Raw genomic sequence first — 21,499 nt, forward strand, 5'->3', positions numbered from 1 at the left:
TTTTTTTTTTTTTTTTTTTTTTTGTAGTTGTTGGCACATCAGCTTCTGTGGCCATAATGCACCTCCCAAGGTTTTTGCAGTACTTTGATCCAAGCCCGAGGCAGGATTCGAACCCACAACCTTTGGGTTGCCAGGCAGGCACTTTACCCACCCGGCTAGCCCGGTCGGCCTCAAAGGTGGTACTTGTGCATATGTCAGTTCTGATATTCCCTGTCAGAGAATTGATAATTTGGAATCTCCTCTCTTTGATCTTCTCTGGCTTAAAATCTCTCTACTATATTGTGTCAAATTTATCTGTTGTCTCTACCATTCTCCCAACTCCACTAATCACTTGGAGCTCTTTGACTTCCTCTCTTTGCAACTTTACTTTCTCCAGTCCAACTTTCCTAAGAGTAAGGTAATTTTCCTTGGTGATTTTAATGTTCACAACTCCTGCTGGCTTCCGTTTTCTTGTCACACCCACCTAGCTGGTCGAGATGCTGAGGCTTTTGCAATTACTAATGACCTTGCACAGATTGTTCATTTACCTACAAGAATACCAGACAATCCTAATCATACGGCCAACACACTTAATCTTTTTCTCACAAACAACCCTTCTAAGTACATGGTTGAAGTGAGAGGTCCTTGAGGCACTTCAGATCACAACTTGGTGATTGTCTCTTCTCCAATGGAGCCTTTATCTCATGGCTATTCCCAACCTCGTGTTTTAACATTACAAGAATGTAAAATGGGATGACCCGCGAGATTTCTTTTCCTTGGTCGGATTACTGTTTGAAAACTTCTGATGTCAATGTTTTCTCAGATCGTGTCAGTGAAATTATTCTTGCAGGAATGGTGGAATCCTTTATCCCACACTCCACTTTAAAATCTCGTCCCTTATCTAAACCTTGGTTTTCCAATAAATGTGCTAAGGCTGTTCAAGAGAAGAATGTTGCATATCGTAATTGGCTTGTTTCTAATTCTTCAGTTTCAATTTCTGCCTACACCAAAGCTTGCAACAATTGTAAAGCAGTTATTAATCAGTCCAAACTAGAGTTTGAACAGGCTAAGAGTAGAAAACTTGCTTCTTGCCCTAATTGTAGCCGAGCATTCTGGTCCCTTGCCAAAGCTATTGGCCGCAACTTTTGCCCATCTCTGCTCCCACCTATGTCCAAACCAGATGGTTGGGTTGTCACTTCAGCAAAGGATAAAGCTGACCTGCTAGCATCCCATTTTTCTTCCAACTCGTGTATTAATGATCTTGGTAAAACACCTCCCACCATTCCCAACACGCCCCATTCAATGCCTCCTGTGGTCTTCCATCAAAAGGATGTCAGAAGGATTTTGACAAATCTTGATGCTAAGAAAGATCCAGGTCCCAATGGTATTTCTCTACTTGTTCTCAAAACCTGTGCTCCTGAACTTACTCCTATTCTTTGCCGCTTTTTTCATTTTGTTATTCCAAAGGTGTTTTTCCTTCTGCTTGGAAATTTGCTCATATCCAGCCAGTTCCTAAAAAGGGTGACAGATGCCTCCCATCCATTATCATCCCATTGCAATTACTTCTACTCTTTCTAAAGTAATGGAGAAATCAATTAACCGCCAACTCTTAAACTACCTAGAAACCTTCCGTCTGATCAACGATCGCCAGTATGGAATCCTTCAGAGTCGATCCACTGGTGATATTTTGGCTTATGTTACCCATTTATGGACTAATTTAATGGAAAGGCTCGTTGAAACACAGGTAGTTGCTCTTGACATCTCAAAGGCTTTCGATTGTGTTTTGCATAAAGGTCTTCTAAACAAGCTTCCATCTTTTGGTTTGCCAACTGTTTTTAGTAATCAGTTATCCAGTTTTCTCTCTGATCGCTCACTGAGGGTGAGGGTGGACGGTTTCTCTCTGTCTTCAAGCTTTTCCACTAATGCTGGTGTCCCCCAAGGTTCAGTTCTTTCCCCCACTCTTTTCCTCTTGTATATTGCCCTGCTCAGCTTCAACTTCTCGAAAATCTGCTTCCAATTCCTTAAATGCCTTCAGGTAATTCTCCAGTAGGGCAAAGACAACTTAGTTGATTTTAACCCTTCTAAAACTGAGTCTTGTCTTATCTCTCAAAAAGGATTCTTCTGCTCTTATGCTTATCTTTAGTGACACTCCGATTTCTAGGCAAAATGATATATCTCTTTTGGGGATTACCCTGACTTCTAATCTCTCTTGGCACAAGCACATTACAAATATTGCTTCCTCTGCATCTAAAAAACTTGGTTTTCTCTTTCGCTCTCAGCGTTACTTTTCTTCCAAACAGCTGCTCACTCTGTATAAATAGCAAATCAGCCCTGCCGTGGAATATTGTTCCCACATCTGGGGCGGTGCCCACAAAACTTCTATCAGGCTTCTTGATTCCATTCAGAAGAGGGCAGTTAGGTTAATTAATGATTCATCTCTAACAGAGTCTCTCCACTCGCGGTCTCATAGACTTACTGTTTCTGCTGCATGCCTTTTCTGCAGATAGTTCCATGGGCACTGTTCTTTTGAATTGGCTTCTATAATTCCCGCCCTCTCTTTCCAAACAGTCTGAACACGTGCCACCAACATCCATTTATTGTCCAACTTCAAACTCACAGAACCAACTTTTCATCTTCGTTTATTTATTCAGCTGCAGTTTTCTGGAACAACCTTCCTTCATACGTGTTTACTGAAAATTACAGTCTACAGACGTTCAAGTCCAATGCCAACAAATATCTTTTGTCTTCTTAACCTCCAACCCAAGCACATTACTAAGTACTATAGGTTCTAATACCTCTCGTGTTTGGGGTTTACATTTAAAAAAAAAAAAAAAAACAATGTGAATAATAATATCCATATAGAGGTAAATTGAAATAGTGAATACTGAAAATCTAAACACATCAGCTGCATAGATTGTAATCTAATTTTTTAAAGGAATACAGATATATCTAAGATGTTTCCTGGTACATTGTGTATCATTTCTTCAGTGACCATTACTTTCATACACTAAGTAGAACAGAAAGTACTGAAAAATTTCACTCCATACAGGTTTAAGTGCTTAGATTTTCACCGTTCACAAATATTACTTTAGAACAGTAAATTTTTTTCTGATATAATTAAAAGGTCGAAATGTGGTCGAAAAGCACTGTCAGCTTCAGGAAGGAAAATCGTTTTTAAAAATTTGTTAAACTTTAATTAATTTTAATTAAATATATATTTTTAATTGCTTTTGAATTTTTAATTAATTTTTCAATTGATTTTTTACTATAATCGTTTTGCGTTAATCTTTTATTCATTTTAATTTCGAGAGTATTATACGGAAGTGTTTTATGTATCACATTGATTGGAGTGGTGCTTTCAAATTATTCCCATCAATTTTATAATGCAATAAATTTCTCTTATTCTTCTAAAAATATCCATACAGAATGAAATGTTTGATCATATATTTGAACTTATTTTGCAGGTTCTGCTCTTGTAAATACAGACCATTGGCTCTTCAACCAGATTGCCTTACAGGAGTATTTATTAATCTGTTGTCAAATGAGCATTGGAGGGCTCATTGACAAACCTGGAAAGTTAGTGTGCACTTTAATCTCCTGATCTTTTTGACATTTCAACCTTTTTAAATGTGTTCAATAATTCATTATTTAATGTTTTAGTTTTCTTAATTATCTAAATTTTCCAATTTTTATTATTTATTAAAGTAATTTTGAAACACCGTCACACAAATAACTTATATAGAAAAAATCAGCATTCACTCTGTATTATAAATTGAGAAAAGGCTTTGATTACAGACAACTCTGTTTATGAACATCACAATTCAATCAAAATTTCTTAAAATCACCAATAGATAGTTCCTTATAAAACGAAATGCCAAACGTATAATAAACATAATTGTAAGATTTAAATAAATAAACTTTTAAAAATTGTATTTATTGCAATAATTATCAGAAAATTATTATATGATAATTATACTGAACTGTTTTTGGTTAATAAAACTAATCCAGCCAGTAAAAAAAACGTTAGTTTACATGCCACGCCACATAGAATGTTTACTTATCTGAGAAAGAAAGCAAATAATTTGTCTATTTTCTTCCTTTTTTTTTTTCTTTTTTTTTTTTTTTTCCTTTTTTTTTTTTTTTTCTTTTGCTGTTGCAGCAAAAGCCTGTGGCTTCCTTGTACTGTCTCTGTCTCTGTTATTCAATGTACTTGTTGCATACTTGGCTTGTATTTAAACTGAACAACTGTGGAGTATTCTTGATATTATTAGTTTTAACAGTATTTAACCAGTCAATATCTGAAAAGTTAAAATCTTCCATAAGACATTGCAATTTACTGGACCACTCCATTTCTCCCATCCACTATATATTATGGACATGAAAACATTTCAATGAAGCCAATGTTAAGCCATTTCTTGTTGAGGATAATCCTTAGTGCTCTTCACCAATCTGGCTGCCTTTTCACACTTTCTCCAGTATTATTGGGGTAATAATTAAAAACCTGCGATTTAATTCCACAATAATTGGTAGAAAAGCCACGTTAATGTGATGTTATGTCTGCATTTGAGAGACCTAATGTGTGTGGGGGGTGTGCTCTCAAATTATTTCCATCATTAAAAAGTGCCTATCCAATTGTTACTCGAATTTTGCCAGATTCCACCAATGTTCTGCAACACGTTGACCAAAGATAAACTTCATAAAGTCTGATCTACTGTCCTTCCCTAAGATTTTATAGTTGTCCTCTGTTCTTGTCTCATTATCCCATTGAGAATATTCCTCCTCATTCATTTTACTAATCCTCCTTGAAGCCTTATACACTTTAATAAAATTCCCCTGCCCAAGGTGTCTAGGCTGCTGAGCTCTGTAGACCACATTTTATAAGCCATTTCTCACATTTCTCATTGAGATAATGCTTAGTGCTCTTCACCAGTCTAGTTGCTCTTCTTCACACTTTCTACAGAAGTTCTATATTTTTCTTTCTTTAGATGAAGCCTCCTGGATACAATATTCCAAGTATGGTCACACCATCTTATAAAGAGGGATAATGACTTAGATATGATTTATTACAAAGTTCCAATAAATCATAGAACACCATGTGTCATTTTTGCTGCCTGCTTACACTGCACACTGATTGTTATGTCTTTCTTCATTGGTCCTCATCAGTACATCTTTTAATTTCTCACCTCTATAAATTATTTCTGGGTTTCTGTTCCCCAGGTTCAATAATTTGCATTTGTTAACATTAAACTTTAGCTGCCATTTTTACAGCCCATACTTGCGATTAGCCCAAATCCTTTTGAAGCAGCATAGCCTTCTGATCATTAGCCACTCTCCCAACCTCTAAGTTGTCAACAAACTTTAAAATATTTTCTGTACGCTCTAGCAGTATCATTTAGAAAGATGAGAGAGGTCTGAGCACTCGTCCTTAATCGAACTCCACTTGCTACCTAAGAATGTACTGAAGTAGCAAGCGGGGTTCACTCAAGGATCACTGATTGATCTTCCCTGTTATCCCAACCTGCTCTCATTTATATAATAACCTCTCATGAGGAACTATATCAAAATATTTACTAAAATCCAGACGTATAATGTCATTGTTGTTTCTTCCACCAACACATCATATTCTCATCATAATAACTTACCAGATTCTTCCTTTCACAAAATCACACTGTGATACAGTTAGGATACCATTCTTGTTGAGATGGTCCTGTATTGTGTCTTTAACCAGAGCTTCCATAATCTTACCACAATAGAAGTCAAGCTCACTGGTCTATAATTAGTTATTACTTCTTTAGCTCCTCCCCTATGAAGTGGGAGATGTTGGGACTTCTTCAGCACATACAAAGGAGGTGATTATCCCTTTATGTAAGGCAATGGTCAGGCCACACTTTGAGTACTACGCACAGATCTGGAGATCTCATTTTATAAAGGATGTAGAGTTGTTTGAGTAAGTACAGAGAAGGGCAACAAGATTGAGAGCAATGAAAGAGTGGCCTTACCAAGAAAGGCTTAAGTTCTGAAAATTGCAGCATCTGGAGACTAGGCACCTGCAAGGTGATCTGATTGAGGTGTATAAGGCCTTGAATGGGATGAGCAGGCTCAATTCTGATGGGATTCTTCCCCTCAGATTAAGAACCTGAGGGGGCATAAATTCAAATTGAGGAAAGACAGTTATAGAATTGATGTGCGAAAATTTGCCTTTAGATGGAACAGACTTCCATCTGTTGTTGTGGAAGTTGATAGCTTAAATAAATTCAAGGAGAAACTGGACAAACGTTTAGAGGGATTGGATGTGCAAAATGTTTTTTTTTTTTTTTTTGGCTGATGCTACATAAGCTTGTTTTCTTGCATCACAAGCCTCAACTACTACTATTACATAGAAATAATCCTTGAATCTAATGAATTATCCATTGACATTAGTAATGTTTAGATGCACTCACCACCTTGAGTATAATTGGATGTACACGCCACTATTTTTCTATAGCTCTTCTTCATTGGTGGAACTCTCTCATATGTCCATTCACAGCATTTTGTCATTACAAGAATGCAAAATGGAATCATCTGCATGTTTTAAATCTTTTCTGATCCCAATGTTAGTGTGTGTGATACCAACTACCATGCCACGTTCAAAGTCACTTAAATCTTTCACACTGAATTTCACCAATATAGCATCATATATATCTGCCCACCTGCTTTATATCACATGGTACAAACATGTAATGCTTGTACAGAGGGTGCACTCCATTTCTACAGAGGAGAGATGTACCAAATAAGTTGGCACTCAGTATATACACATGCATATACATATATTAATCTCTATTGTGCGTTCAGAATTAATCTCCAATGCTGACATCTGTATTCCAGCTTATTACAGTATGTAGCAATTCTGAAATGGTCAAAGAATTCTGCTAGACACAAAAGTATGATTATATTTCACCATTCTTCAAGGATGACATTAAACCAGAAGCTCTAAATTCTATTTCTGATTCCTCTTAATCTGCTGCTTAATTATTCAAAAGATTTTTTGATAATTAAATGTGTTCTTTGCTGTTTGCAAGCTTAGAATACACTTTAATCATCTTACCTTAGGAGGCAGTGCCACTAACAACCTCTTATCTCTTATTTGAGAAACCCAGTGGGAAGGGGGGGGGGGGTTGAGTATAGATGATCTTAAAAGAGGAAATACCAAATGTTTTTGTTAGTGGCACTGTCTTGATTAAAGTTTCACAGGGGACTATTTGGAGAGAAAGTTCATTGATATACAGAGTATATTATGATATGCGGGTCCTGCTTTAGGGATGGATTTAGGATCTAAAAACAATATATATAAAAAAAAGTCATGTAAACACAGGTCTGATTTTGCCTTGTTTCCGAGTTACAGCCATTTTTGTGTTCCAGCAACTGCTTATATTTACAGGAAATTTTCAAAAAATGACCACCGTACGCCAGAATACAAGCCTGCAAATGCCTGCTCATCATAGACCCCCCCCCACACACACCTGCTCAAAAGTCAGGTATCGGTCAGATTTGCTGTTCTGTTGCTAATAGGTCTCCCACCATATGAAATCCATTTTCCAATAAATCAGTTTCCACAAGACATTTATGTATTCTCTGAAAGGTCTTATTTGGCACATGATGATTAAGGAAATTCTCTGAATATAGACATCTTGCCTGAGCTGCATTGCACCAAGCAAGTCCATACATGAGATGTATGTCTGCCATCTCTCAATTTGAATAAGCCTCCATTATCACAGCAAATGCACAGTATCAAAATGTTAATAACAAGCTCCAAATGTCAGGAGGACTAACTGCAATCACTCAGAGAACACTGTGGGAACTTGATTACATAACTATCGGCAAGGCCCCCTGAGATGTCGAGCACTATTTGTGAACAGTTGAATAGTGCTAGCTATGCTTACTCAGTTTTTGTGGAAAGAATTGCTGGGACACAAAAATAGCTGCAACTCAGAAACAAAGTAAAATCAGACTTATGTTTACGTGAATTTTTTTTTTTTTTTTAGGTTCTAAATCCATCCCTGTGGGTCCCACATGTTATGATACACTGTATATATCAATAAAGATATGGTTATTATAAAATGTATCCTTACATTCTCATAACTTACAGGTTTTATATTGTTAATATTTATGTAATTATCTTTATTTAGTTATACTGGTACCAGAAACTTAAATAAATTTTTATTTATTTTTTTGTTAGGAATAGAGATTTCTATCACACTTGTTATACACTTAGTGGTCTGTCAGTTGCCCAACGTTGCTGTGGAGAACAACTTGAAAATTTATACGTAATTGGGGATCCAAAAAACGAATTAGTAAGTTCTTTTGAATAATATTATTTTGACAAAACTAATTCTTTACACAGGATCTGCCAATTTGTAATCATCCTATTTACAAATTTCATCGTATTAACTTTTGAAAGTAAAATGAATGAGAGTGAAATACCTTCAGTATTCAGGGTGAATTGCAAGGCACTTATTTATTATTTATTTCAAGAGAAAGGATGAAACTGATAAAAAAAACTGGACAGGGTTCTTTCCACTTTTCAGAGAGAGAGAGAGGGGGGGGACAACAAAGTAGCTATGTTAAGTATTGCAGAAGGCTGGTAGTACAGAGATATAAATGAAATTATAGAAAGTAAAGTATCTTTTGTTCCACGTGGAAATGAGTTCACTGAATTTGAACATAAGTATAGTTGTAGGATGCCAAAGAACAGAACAGAACTTAGCTAGCTAGGTTTTGGAGTTTCTCAACATTCCAGGGATTTCAATTGTATCATGTCTGTCTGTCATCATCTAGATGAACTTCGCGAAAATACCAACCCAAACAACATTTTGAAGAGGACTGAGTCATCACAACTGAAGTAGTAGTAGTAGCTGTCTGATGATTTGAGTCAGCTTTTGGCAGTATGCATCAGCAAGGAGTGAAAGATGAGATGCTGTCTACATATCTTTCATCACAAAAGGCAATATATAATGAAGGGTACAGCGCTGTCATGCTTAGAGGAACTGGCATTGGACCTAAGGGTTTGTGGATGTTGTCTTCAAGGAACATATTGTGATATCCTCTATAACACTTCTGATATAATTTTATGGAGTACTATCCTGTCGGGATAATGGTCAATAATGTTTCCTGTTATAAAGTTCGGGATGTAATGGCTTCGTTTGGGGAGAATAATGTGACTGATGAACTGGCCTATTCATCACACAGAATCTCTGTGGGACGAAATGGAATGTGTACATCAATGTTTCTCAACCTGTGTGCTGCGACACATTAGTGTGCCACGAGTATGCTTCAGGCGTGCTGCGTAAAATGCAAATTAAAAAAAATTAATAAATCCAAGTTTTATAATAAAAATTAATTCAAATAAAAAAAATTTCTTTATTTATGCTGCACCGATCGCAGCCCCTTCCTGCAGTCAATGTGATGTCACATTTTGATTCCTAGTAGTAGATCTAACTTCGTTCACCTTTATTCAGCCATTCTTTCCCAGGCACTCTGCAGTTGTATAACTGCAACTTGTAAGCAGCGTAGTAAGAAATTTCCTTTGTGTTTTAAAAGTACTTTTTGTGTTTTTATATCTCTAAAATGTCATATTCAGTTAATTCATATAAAACGGGTATTTTCAATTAACTGTATTAGTACATTCTAGAAGTAACTTTAATATTTTTTTAGAAATTATTAGCGATGGATAAATTTTTAGTGAAAGGAAAACAGAAGAGGCAAATTGATAACGAGCTTGGAGAAAATGACAAAAACAAAAATGAGCAACCATCAACATCAAAAAAGAAGAAAACATGTTGTAAATATGATGATGATTATTTGGCGATGGGATTTTCGTATACTGGTAACCAAGATTATCGTCTATATGTGGTTTAAAATTGTCGAATGAATCAATGGTTCTGAGTAAATTGCAGCATCATTTTTCTACGAAACACGAGAATTTATTGTCCAAAACTATGGAATATTTTAAAAGACTGCTTCTAGTATTATACTACTAGAAAACAAGGTACAGAATTTTATAGTATGGCTAAAATATCTGATAAAGCTCAAGAAGCCAGCTATTTAGTAGCCGAACAAGTGGCAAAAAAAAGAAATCTCACCTGATTGCAGAAAGTCTGATTTTACCAGCATGTCTGGTAATCGCAAAAAGTATTTTGGTAGGGGAAGTTGGGGAGAGAAAAAAAATGACAGTGCTACTTTTGAACAGCACAATTAGCGGGCGTATAAAAGAAATGTCTGATGATATTGAAGAACAAGTTGTTCAACCTATTAAAATTTTGGGTGATTGTTAGCATTGCAAGTAGATAATTCTACAGTTATTAGTGGAAAAGCCCAATTGTGATAGCATTTGTCAGGTTTATCAAAAATGACACAGTTATTAATCTTTTTTGTTGTTGTTGTAAAGAACTAACCAAAAGAACAACATGCCAAAATATTTTGAAAGTAATAAATAATTATTTACAAAAGAGTGGTATATTATGGAAGTCATGTGTTGGCATTTGTAACGATGGTGCTCCCACGATGAAAAGAGCACTAAAATGATTTGTAAACTTTGTAAAGCGACGCAGTTAAAGTTTTATTACAACACACTGTTTTATACACAGAGAAGTTCTAGTAACGAAGACAGTTGTACCCGATTTAAAACTTGTACTTGATCAAGTGGTCAAAATGGTCAATTAATACTTATTTTTGGAAAATTATGCGAGGAACTGAAGTCTGATCATTTCTCTTTAATAATACATACTGAGGAAATGTACTTATGTGTATGTACAAGTTGCATGGAGAAATGCTCATTTTTTTTTCACTGGAGCAATCAGAATTTGGTGATCATTTATTTAAGTGATGAAATTTGGTGCTATAAATTAGTTTTTCTAGCAGATTTATTTGCGCAGCTTAATAAATTAAATATCAGTATGCAAGGCCCTTAGGAAAATTTACTCACTCCTACTGACAGGTTGTTTGCCTTTAAAGAAAAGTAGAGTATATGGAAAAAATATGTAAATGAAAAAATTTAGAAATGTTTCCCTTGACTGCCAAAACAAATTATACTAAAATAATTAATGTAATAAACGAAAACATTATAGCTGTTAAAGACAAAAATTTAGCCTTACTTCCCATCCCTTGATACTAAAAATTATTTGTGGGTAAGAGACCCATTTGCAACAAGAAACCTTCCAACGTTAGAACTTCAGAATCTGCAAGAAGAAGAAGAATTGGCTGAGATCCACAGTGACCAGTCACTGGAAATTCATTTTAATAACTAATATTAGCAAATTTTGAATCAAAATTCAAAATGAATATCCACAAATTTCCGAAAAAGGCAATTAGAATTTTATTGCCATTTTCCACTTCCTACTTGTGTGAAACAGGGTTTTCCGCTTTAAATGAGATTAACCAAAAAGAGAGAGACTAAAGTTGGTAGAAGAGGAGCTGAGAGTAAGCTTATCCACAATAAATTCTCATATTAAAAAACTGCTTCCCATCAAATCCAACCATCTCACTGATCAGAATGTTATAATTGTATATTTGTTTTTTTTATATAATTATGTTAATTTTTTACATATTTTCTTTTAAATTTTATGCAATTCGTGTATGTTCAAAAAAGAACATTAAAGTATTTAAAACAAATAATAAACGTACAACAATACCTTGCTTAGCATGGCTTCAACAGCACTGGTTTCACTATAATACTGTACGTACTAAAACTCATTCAATAGCCTGGATATGCGTACATATATGCTGCGGTGCCAACTCTATTGTCTCACATGCACATGTGTCAGTAGCTCCTCTCGGGCAGTCAGCGGCAACATGGAACAGTGTTCAGTATTCTTAATTCCATCCTGATGAGACGACGTGATAGTTTTTCATTTCACAATTTATTTTTTATCCCTTCAAATACAATCAAAAATTTTCCCTTCTAATTCATTTGTTCCTTTTCCCGAGGCTCTTTTGAAATACCCTGCACAATGTGCACATGTATGCATTTAATTAATGAATTTCTCTAATGTACTAGTCACTTCTGCAATTACTGGATGAGTATATAAATTTATAATATGCTTTTATTTTGTTCTTTAGGCTCCAACTCATCCTATATTTAATATTGGAGTTGATGCTGCAGTCCAGGCTACAGAGTATTTCAGACGGTTACCCGTTCCAAACAACTTCAAAAATATGCATAAAAATGACATGGCAGAACAGTTGGAGAAAACATGACTTTAGGGAATGTGAGGATTTTCAATGAGACTTAAGCCTTCACGTGATATATATGTACATATAAAACTTAATGTAAATTAAGAAATACACGTGTGATCTCTGTTGGCCAAGAACTTTTTTTCTAACTGATTTGTGAAATTTGAATTTTTTTCAATTATGTTTCACTTCGTGTTTATCACTCGTAAACATCAAAGGAGCAATGTACTATAATTTTTTTTTTGTTTAGAGCAATTGGGAAATGAAAAATTAAGAAGTTTGGGTTGTTAAGCTGTATTCATATTTTAGTTTGGTTTTACCTTTACCTTAATCACATCTCGAAGATTATTTTGATATATTTGTTTCTTAATGGTTTCATAATCATATCTAATTTTATTTGTTATTTAATCGGTGTACATAAGCCTTTCAACAACTTTATTTGTATATGTGAACTTTAAGCTTAGGAGAGACTATTTAAGCTGATGGTCTTAAATATAGGTGGCATTATTTTGCTGGCTGAATGTAACACAAAGATATTAATCGGCCTATCTATTTGCACATCCAAAAAATTGTTTTATTTACACTAGATTTTTACCATAAAGTTAGGCATTGACACATGATGTTTACAAACTATTCAGTTTGTTTATAGGTGTGCATTGGGAATTGTTAAATACTATATATTTTTATTTTTTAACTGGTTATACTAATTTTTTTTTTTTTTTAGTCAGTCCATTTCTCAAACTGATTTGTTATATAGGTCGTAAATTATTGTAAAATAGTATTTATATTGTGCTGCAGTTACCACTGACAGCAGTTTTTCATAATAAACCTTCAAAACCTCTTTATGTAAATGTAGAATATCCAAAGAGATAATTCAAGTGATAATAAATATCACAACAAACATGATTATGAACTTTTTATATTCTGTTATTCATGAAAAACCAATTACTATTCATGCTGAAACACTTTGAAAAGTGTGCATTTGGTAACAATAGTTAAGAAATTTTCTCTGTAGGTATTTCAATTTCTAAAAATTTGTCCTGAAACCTTGGATAAAATCAGTTTTCTAATATACATCAGTGTGGTTTTTTTTTTTTTTTTCCCTATATAAAGATTTATTATATTTATTAAATATAATTTTCAGACTTACACCCATATGAATTTTAATGAAGGGTATTATAAAGGAGAAATTTCCTTTTGAGAATATTTTATTAGTACAAATTTTTAAAAAATATATAAAAATACAATGAAGAGTTTTGTATTGCTACTTAATCATATTATTTAACTGAAAAAAAAAAAAAAAGATAGGTTACTTCAAATTAAAAAAGTAGTTATCTTTGCTACTTTTATGCCCACCTGATAGCTTACAGAATTCTGTTACATAAAAAAGGATCAGTTGTAATATAAAGGCTAATTTGCAGACTTGGAATAATTATCTTTAGAATAAATTTATTTTGTGATTTTAATTGTTGCCTCCTTGTTTTAATGTGCTCCAAACAGGCAAGCTAAACTTAGAGTACACCCAATTTACAGATAATCCACTAATTCCTTGTGACTAACCCCTAAAATGATTACAAACTTTAATACAAACGGTATATCAGAATTATAAAGAAGTTATAACTTCATCATGAATTAATCCTACTGCTAAGATTTAATAAAAGGGTTTAGTGCTGAAAGCCTTCAAAACTGGGTTGTCACTTATTCTATCACTGGGATACCTACCTGCCCACTGATGAGAGGCCAACAAGCTTCAAATTAGTGCCTTCTCTAGCTGCCAAGAATAAGTAACATTAGTCTTCTCTACTGGAAAAGTGTTGTTTATTTAAGGTAGTTCAATAACAGACAACTTGTTGTGAAGGCATTCACAATATGAGATGTAACAAAAATTATACCATTTCACCCACTTTGGTGATTTACTATGAACTAAAATGATGCTTTGCACTAACTTGTTCATCCAGTAAAATTAAGAAAATTACTGTATTTTACCACAGGCATGCAAACTTGGAAAAGTCAACACATGACTCTAAAATCAACTAGGCTGTCTGCTCAAAACATTAACTGTATACTACCAGAGAAAAACTGACTTTAATGTCAAAGCAATGTAGCTGATTGGCAGTGTGTTAAATGAAGAAAACATTTCAAGTAATACTTTAAAATTTCCAACTTTTCCTAATGTAAACTATCAAAACCATTTATATATGAAATACTATAGCAATTACAGTTAAGTACTTGAGGAAAATTATATCCAATCATCAAAATCAAGAAAATTTTGTTTGATAGAGTTAATTTGTGAAATACTGTAATTAGTAAAGAACTTTCCCAGAAACAGTTGTCTGTTGCACAATTTGTCATTACTTACAATGGTTGGGGAAAATATTAAATCTTGGCAAGGAGTTCACACATTTTACCAACCTTTAATTGAGTCACCATGACTGAATTAGCCTATTCTCATGTGGGGGTTACATGGTCCCCCATCCTCCCCTAGAAAATCAGGCTCTGCATCCACAACCCAGGTAAAGAATACAATTTAATGGTAACATGCTGACACCTCATAGTCTTAGTTGCTTTGGCACAAAAACAGTAGAGATAGAGTACACATTTTGTGTTGACTTGTTGCTGGGTTTGAAAAAGGGTGCTTTATTACAAAGTTATGCATTGTCCACAGTGGATTAGTGCCAAATTATTTGCTGCACCCCAGCTAACAGGTTGTCTCTACATGGGAAGGTTTTGTGGGATGTGTAGGGTATGGTTATTTTGCAATGGTTACATTGCAGGCAAAGGTACTGCCAACAACTAAATTTTGAACACTGTATTGCAATAGAAACAACCTTTGACGAGTTTCAAGGGTGTTTCACCAGAACAGCATGCACAGATTCTCATATTTCTTAGGTTATGTTGCAAGATCAAGAAGCTTTGTTGGGAAAAAATTCCAGAACTATCATATATTCCAGGTCTACCATACATTAGATTGCCACCTGTTCAAAAGTCTTAAGCACAGTCTTTATGGAAAAATTTGCCAAGGAAAAGAAAAAATGCTCTATATTCTTTTGCTTAAAAAGAGGAATTTAAAAAGATGAATACACAGAGTGCTTGTAGGAAAATGGCAGTTGGGGATTAATAGAAAATATTCATCCTATCAGAAGTCATGGGACACTCGTTAGTTTTTAAAGCATCAGCTAAAAAAAAAAATAAATAAATAAAAATTCACCCATTCATATCCTGCAAGAATTTGTCTAGTTCTTCTTTGAATTTATGCCCCTTGATTGTGTAGTCTCAGCAAGAGTAAGAATGCCATCAACAAGTGTAGCAGAGCTGCCAAGACAATGTATGGGGTATTGTCAATGATATACAGGAACTTTTACATACAGATGAAAAGGTAATTATATTAATTAATGGTGGGATCACATCTTAATTAGTATTAAGTGATGACAACTGTTTTTTGTGATGAAGGATATTGGGTTTTAGGCACACAGGCAGCTAAGCCCATGTTGCACCAGTGTGTTGTCTGTATGGGTGTGGTGTTTGTTGGCCAATATGAATGTACTCTCTTGTTAACACAGCCTCAGCGGAGAATGAAGGAGGGGGGGCATTTCTCCAATGCAGCACAGCCTGAAGAAATGTGCAACTTGTGAAATGTTTGCGGACTTTCTGGAACAAGACACAATCTAGCCAAGGAGGATGTCTTTCTGTGTGAGAAGAAATTAAACACCAACTCAGCATTCTGTTGGGTATCTATGAGAGCTTGAAGAGTAGGGTAGATGCCCTCAAAGGAATTAAAATGGGGGAGCCCATCAAGTTCTCAACTGCCCAACTCAACAGCAGGGCTCACTCCTGTGCATCAGGAAATCTCCAAGCCAGAATTCACTGGTCCCACATGATAACTAGTTATTGTCGGTGCCTCTGTTGTCAGGGGAAATAGGAAATATATTGTGTATAAAGGATAGGTGTAATAGAACCAGGGTATGCCTGCCTGGGGCAAAAGTTGATGCTGTAGAGCAGATATCTTTTAAGGGCACAAAGGGGGGATATTGTTGTACACGTTGGCACTAATAACATTAAGAGTAGGAGATCTGCAGAATTACTTAACAACAGGTCAATGTTGAAAAAGAGTAACTAGTTGGGGTTAAATTTGAAAGTGTCTACAATTCTGCCCAGACACGATAGGAGGGAGTATATGATGGGAGCCTTGTCAATCAATTTGGCCCTGGTGAGATTGTGCAAGGCTCATGGGGTAGAATTTTTCTCAGCATGGTCTGTGCTTGTGAACAGGAGAGAGTTTCTACAGGGATGGGATGCACTTAAATAGAAAGGATGCAAGAATATTTGCCGATGCTATCGAGGCAGTGTTAAATGGGTCTGAAAACCACTAGCGTGGGGGAGATTCACAGACTAATAGAGTAATGGTAGACAGGCAGAGATGAAAGTAATTCTTGAACTGCTTCTATGGAATGAGCAGCAGACTGGAAAGCAAGGTGCTGGGGATTTCAAGAACTACTGGAAGTCATCATCAAACAAGTAAATACATGGGCTCTGTTAAGGTAACTAAGAGTAAGAACAGGTACATACATACTTGCATGTACACCAATGCTAGAAGTATAGTAAATAAATTTGATGTGCTGGTCAAGACATCAAAGGTGGATATTGTTGGAATATCAGAGACGTGGTGTCACACAGATATAAGGAATGCGGAATTGGAATTTAGGGAGTACAATATGTACAGAAAAGATAGACATAAGAAGGGTGGGCTGGTTATGCTGTTAAGAAACAAAATCTAAGGAAGTGCATCCAGTTTACATGGGTGGATAGTGCAATGTTGACTCAGTTTGGTGTGACATAAGCACTGGGAAAAGAAAAATAAGAGTAGGAGTGTGTTATAGGCCTAATGAAGCTGATGAGTACAATGAACAACTGTACAGAGAAACAGTCTTTGACAATGAAAAATTTTAAAGTACCGTATTAATTGCTCAAATAATCAATAATATAGCAATGGCTTACTTTATCAATACTCGCCTCAATTAGGCATGTATTATCACATTGAAGTTATAGGAAAGGTAAAGATATTAAAATATAAATTAATTAAAAATATAAAAGTTAAGCTGCATCAATAATTTAAGATTAAGTCCGGAGGAAGAAGTGCACAACCCATTCCCCCAGTTGTCATCTATAAAATCACTATGTAAATGAAAATCTTAAAAGTTATAACATAAGAGTCCAAACGACAGACTTTCAAAGTATTCATCGTCAGTTGGCTGAAGTTGTAAGCGAGGACGGAGTTTAAAAGGAAGTCCTAACTCTCACCATTCATACAACACAAAAAAGTCTGTACTATACAACTATATACAGGGTGTTTCAGTTAAACGTTTCAGAACTTCTAAGAGGGGTAGGGTACATCCTGACAACTCGAAATCATATAGCAATGTGGGGTCGGAAATGCTTTCCTGAAGCGGTGTTGTACACAGAAGCACCATAAAGAAAAGAGACCGTAAGTGAGAAATCGTTTTAATAATACATGAAAAGAAGCAAAAGGTACATGGATTAAAGTAAGTGTTCGAAGTTTCTTCCACGGGCTACAATGCACGCCTCACATCTCCGACGCATGGACATCCGAACATTCTGGAATACTCCAGGCGAATTTCGAATTTCTTCGTCAGCTACTGCGATTCTTGCAACCAGCTCCTCAGCATTGTCAACAGGGGTGTCATAAACTAGCGATTTCATATGACCCCAGAAATAAAAATCAAGATATGATAGGTCGGGTGACCGAGCAGGCCAATGCACGGGACCACCACGTCCGATCCACTGTTGACCAAATGTGACATCCAGGTAGTTACGAACATCTCCGCTATAATGGGCAGGGGCTCCATCGTGTTGGAACCACATTGTCTGTTGCGTCGATGCAGAAATCTGTTCATCTCTCAAAAGTTGTGGCAATACTTGCTGCAGAAAGATCAAGTAGATAGGTCCGGTTAGACGACACGGTAACAGGTAAGGTCCGATGAGGTGATCTCCCATAATACCGGCCCATACATTGACCGAAAATCGAATCTGTGCTGCACGACGTCGTATTGCATGCGGGTTCTCGACCGCCCAGATATGGTCGTTATGCGTGTTGAAAATTCCTTCCCTTGTGAAGGATGCCTCATCGGAAAACAAAACTTCAGCACGTGAAATGGATGCATGTCTTGTTCTCGGAGAATCCTCCAGACGCTGCAATGGGAAACCCCGACTGCGTTTGCTAGACTTCGTGTACTCGTTCTTGGATTCCCCTGTACATGCTGCAGCACATTCTGTTCGACGGCTGGAGTCCGTGCTGTTCTTACCCTGTCCCTGTCAGCTCTTTCAAATGAACCTCTCTCAGCTAACCTCTGGTGCAGTCTTGCAAAGAAATTATGACTGGGAATACGCCTCGTCGGATATCGTTCCGCGTACAAACGCTGTGCGGCTGGCCCACTACAATTTGCAGCCCCGTACGCCAAATGCATATCGGCTAACTCTGCGTTCGTGTAATCATCCATCCTACTAACTTGGCGTTCTTGTTCAAGAAATTCGAAATTCGCCTGGAGTATTCCAGAATGTTCGGATGTCCATGCGTCGGAGATGTGAGGCGTGCATTGTAGCCCATGGAAGAAACTTCGAACACTTACTTTAATCCATGTACCTTTTGCTTCTTTTCATGTATTATTAAAACGATTTCTCACTTACGGTCTCTTTTCTTTATGGTGCTTTTGTGTACAACACCGCTTCAGGAAAGCATTTCCGACCCCACATTGCTATATGATTTCGAGTTGTCAGGATGTACCCTACCCCTCTTAGAAGTTCTGAAACGTTTAACTGAAACACCCTGTATACAACGCTGTTAAATATACTTATTCACAAGAAGGTTTCGCTACAGAATTGCAATACTTACCAAGATTGTTCACAGCCAGGAAATATTGTGTACAGTTGATTAAAAACACTATCGTATGTGCAAAACAACGTCAACAATCCTCGTAATAGTAACATTTGGAGAAATTGCACACAGGGCACCCAAATTGTACTCCCATATCATAGCCAATTTGCAAGGCAACTTCATAGAGTTCACAGGCAGGGACATCACGCTAATATTATCTTCCTATAATAAATTAGGTGCTTCCTTCAATAAATATAAAGAAACATACACATACCAAACACAGGATATTAACAATATAGTATATCTCATTAAATGTCAATCAGGTTGTGATGCTTTCTACATAGGCAGCACCACTACAAAATGCGGTTCATCAAAACAGCAAATACACGAAGGTACTACCATTACAATAATTTCAGAACCAATCAGTCAAGTACCAAGCTCACACAACATGTACAGGCTCATAATCCTTTAGTTGATTCTGCCATTACCTTAATAAAATTAAAGTCTAATTATAAAATACTTCAATACAAAACATCTGCAATAGAATGGTTCCATCATAACACTTCACTTGAAATATTGAACACAAAATTTCCAGTTAGTTTTTCTCCAATATGGAGTCTTATGCATATAAAATTCTCATGTGTTTAAGTCACTGTTTCTCAACCTGTGTGTCGTGGAAAATCCAAATTAAAAAAAATTAATAAATCCAACTTTTATAATAAAAACTAATTCAAATAAAAAATTTGTTTATTTATGCTGCACCAATCCCAACCCCTTCCAGCAGTAAATGTGATGGATATCTCTAAAATTTCATATTTTAGAGACAATTTTTTTTTTTTTTTTTTGTTTTTGTAAAGAACTCACTGAAAGAACAACAGGCCAAGATATTTTCAAAGGAATGAATAATTATTTACAAAAGTATGGTATTTAATGGAAGTCTTGTGTTGGCATTTGTACCGATGATGCTTCCGCAATGACAGGAGCACTAAAAGGATTTGTAAACTTAGTAAAACGACACAATTCAAATATTATTCACAACACACTGTTTTAGACAGAGAAGTTCTAGTAGCAGAGAGAGTCATACCCAATTTAAAACTTGTACTTCATCAAGCGGTTAAAATGGTCAATTATATCAACAGTAGACCACAAAAAATACATTTCTTTAATGATGCATACTGAGATTTGATGGCTATCAAAAGGAAATGAACTTATGCATATGGATGTGTTGCATGAGGAAATGCTCATTTTTTTCACTTGAGCAATCAGAATCTTGTGATTAAGTGATGAAATTTGGTGCTGTAAATTAGCTTTTCTAGCAGATTTATTTAGGTTGGCCCATTTAAATATCAGTATACAAGGCCCATATGAAAATTTACTCACTTCTACTGACAGGTTGTTTGCTGTTAAAGAAAAGTTGAGTACATGGAAAAAATAGGTAAATGAAAAAATTTAGAATGTTTCTCTTGACTGCCAAAACGATTTATAGTAAAATCATTAATGTAATAAGCAAAACATTAGAGTTAGAGCTGTTAAAGACAAAAATTGAGCATTACTTAACATCCCTTGATACCAAAAAATATTTGTGGGTAAGAGAATCGTTTGCAACAAGAAACCTTCTGATGTTAGAACTTAATCTGCAAGAGGAAGAAGAATTGGTTGAGATCTATAGTGACCAGTCACTGGAAATTCACTTTAATAGTGCTAATATTAGCAAATTAAAATATTAACAAAATTCAAAATGAATATCCACGAATTTCGGAAAGGGCAATTAGAATTTTATTGCCATTTTCCACTTCCTACTGCAAAACAGAGTTTCTGCTTTAAACAAGATTAAATAAAGAGAGAGAGACCAAAGTCAGTAGAAAAGCTGAGAGTAACCCTATCTACAATGAATCATATCAAAAAAACTGTTCTTCCATAAAACTCAACCACTTCACTGATTAAAGTATTATAATTGTATATTTGTTTGATTTTATATTTAAATATGTTAATTTTTTATATATTTTCTTTTAAATTTCATGTATGTTCTTTTAAATAATTTCTTTTCTTTGAAATTTAATGCAATTCATGTATTTTCAGAAAAGAACATTGAAAGCATTTAAAACAAATAAGTGTATTATTAAATATACCCAACACAATTCATATTCATAAACTGTAAGTTTATGAATATATGCATATAAACTAAGTGATCACTGAATTATGTCTTATTTCACGCAGGTGATTTCCTTCATCACAAGGTACTGACAGAATCTGGTGGTTTTCCATTCCGACCATGTACTCAAATCAGGAGCAAGCAGATATGCACTTTATGTATGGTTTGGCGGCTGGTAATGCTCTGGAGGCTCATCGTTTGTACCACAAAAGGCATGTTGTTTTCTAGAAAGTTTCTGTACGCCTGCCCTGTAAGTTTGTTTGGAAGTACAT

At 35.4% G+C, this 21,499-nt stretch overlaps 1 protein-coding gene across 3 annotated transcripts in view; it reads left to right on the plus strand.

Moving 5' to 3' along the window:
* Fntb (Farnesyl transferase beta subunit) overlaps nt 1-12,402 on the plus strand; it is a 101,774-nt gene extending 89,372 nt beyond the window's left edge. For all 3 annotated transcript variants that reach the window (XM_090375551.1, XM_090375554.1, XM_090375553.1), the window contains 3 exons: nt 3,444-3,555; nt 8,195-8,309; nt 12,073-12,402. In XM_090375551.1, the coding sequence (XP_090231677.1) occupies nt 3,444-3,555; nt 8,195-8,309; nt 12,073-12,210 (365 nt within the window). In that variant the 3' untranslated portion in view covers nt 12,211-12,402. The remainder of the gene's footprint in view (nt 1-3,443; nt 3,556-8,194; nt 8,310-12,072) is intronic.
* Nucleotides 12,403-21,499: the final 9,097 nt, after the last annotated feature.

Source organism: Mastigoproctus giganteus, chromosome 6 (genome assembly GCF_048544385.1).
Source record: "Mastigoproctus giganteus isolate SK-2022 chromosome 6, ASM4854438v1, whole genome shotgun sequence".
Classification (NCBI taxonomy): domain Eukaryota; kingdom Metazoa; phylum Arthropoda; class Arachnida; order Uropygi; family Thelyphonidae; genus Mastigoproctus; species Mastigoproctus giganteus.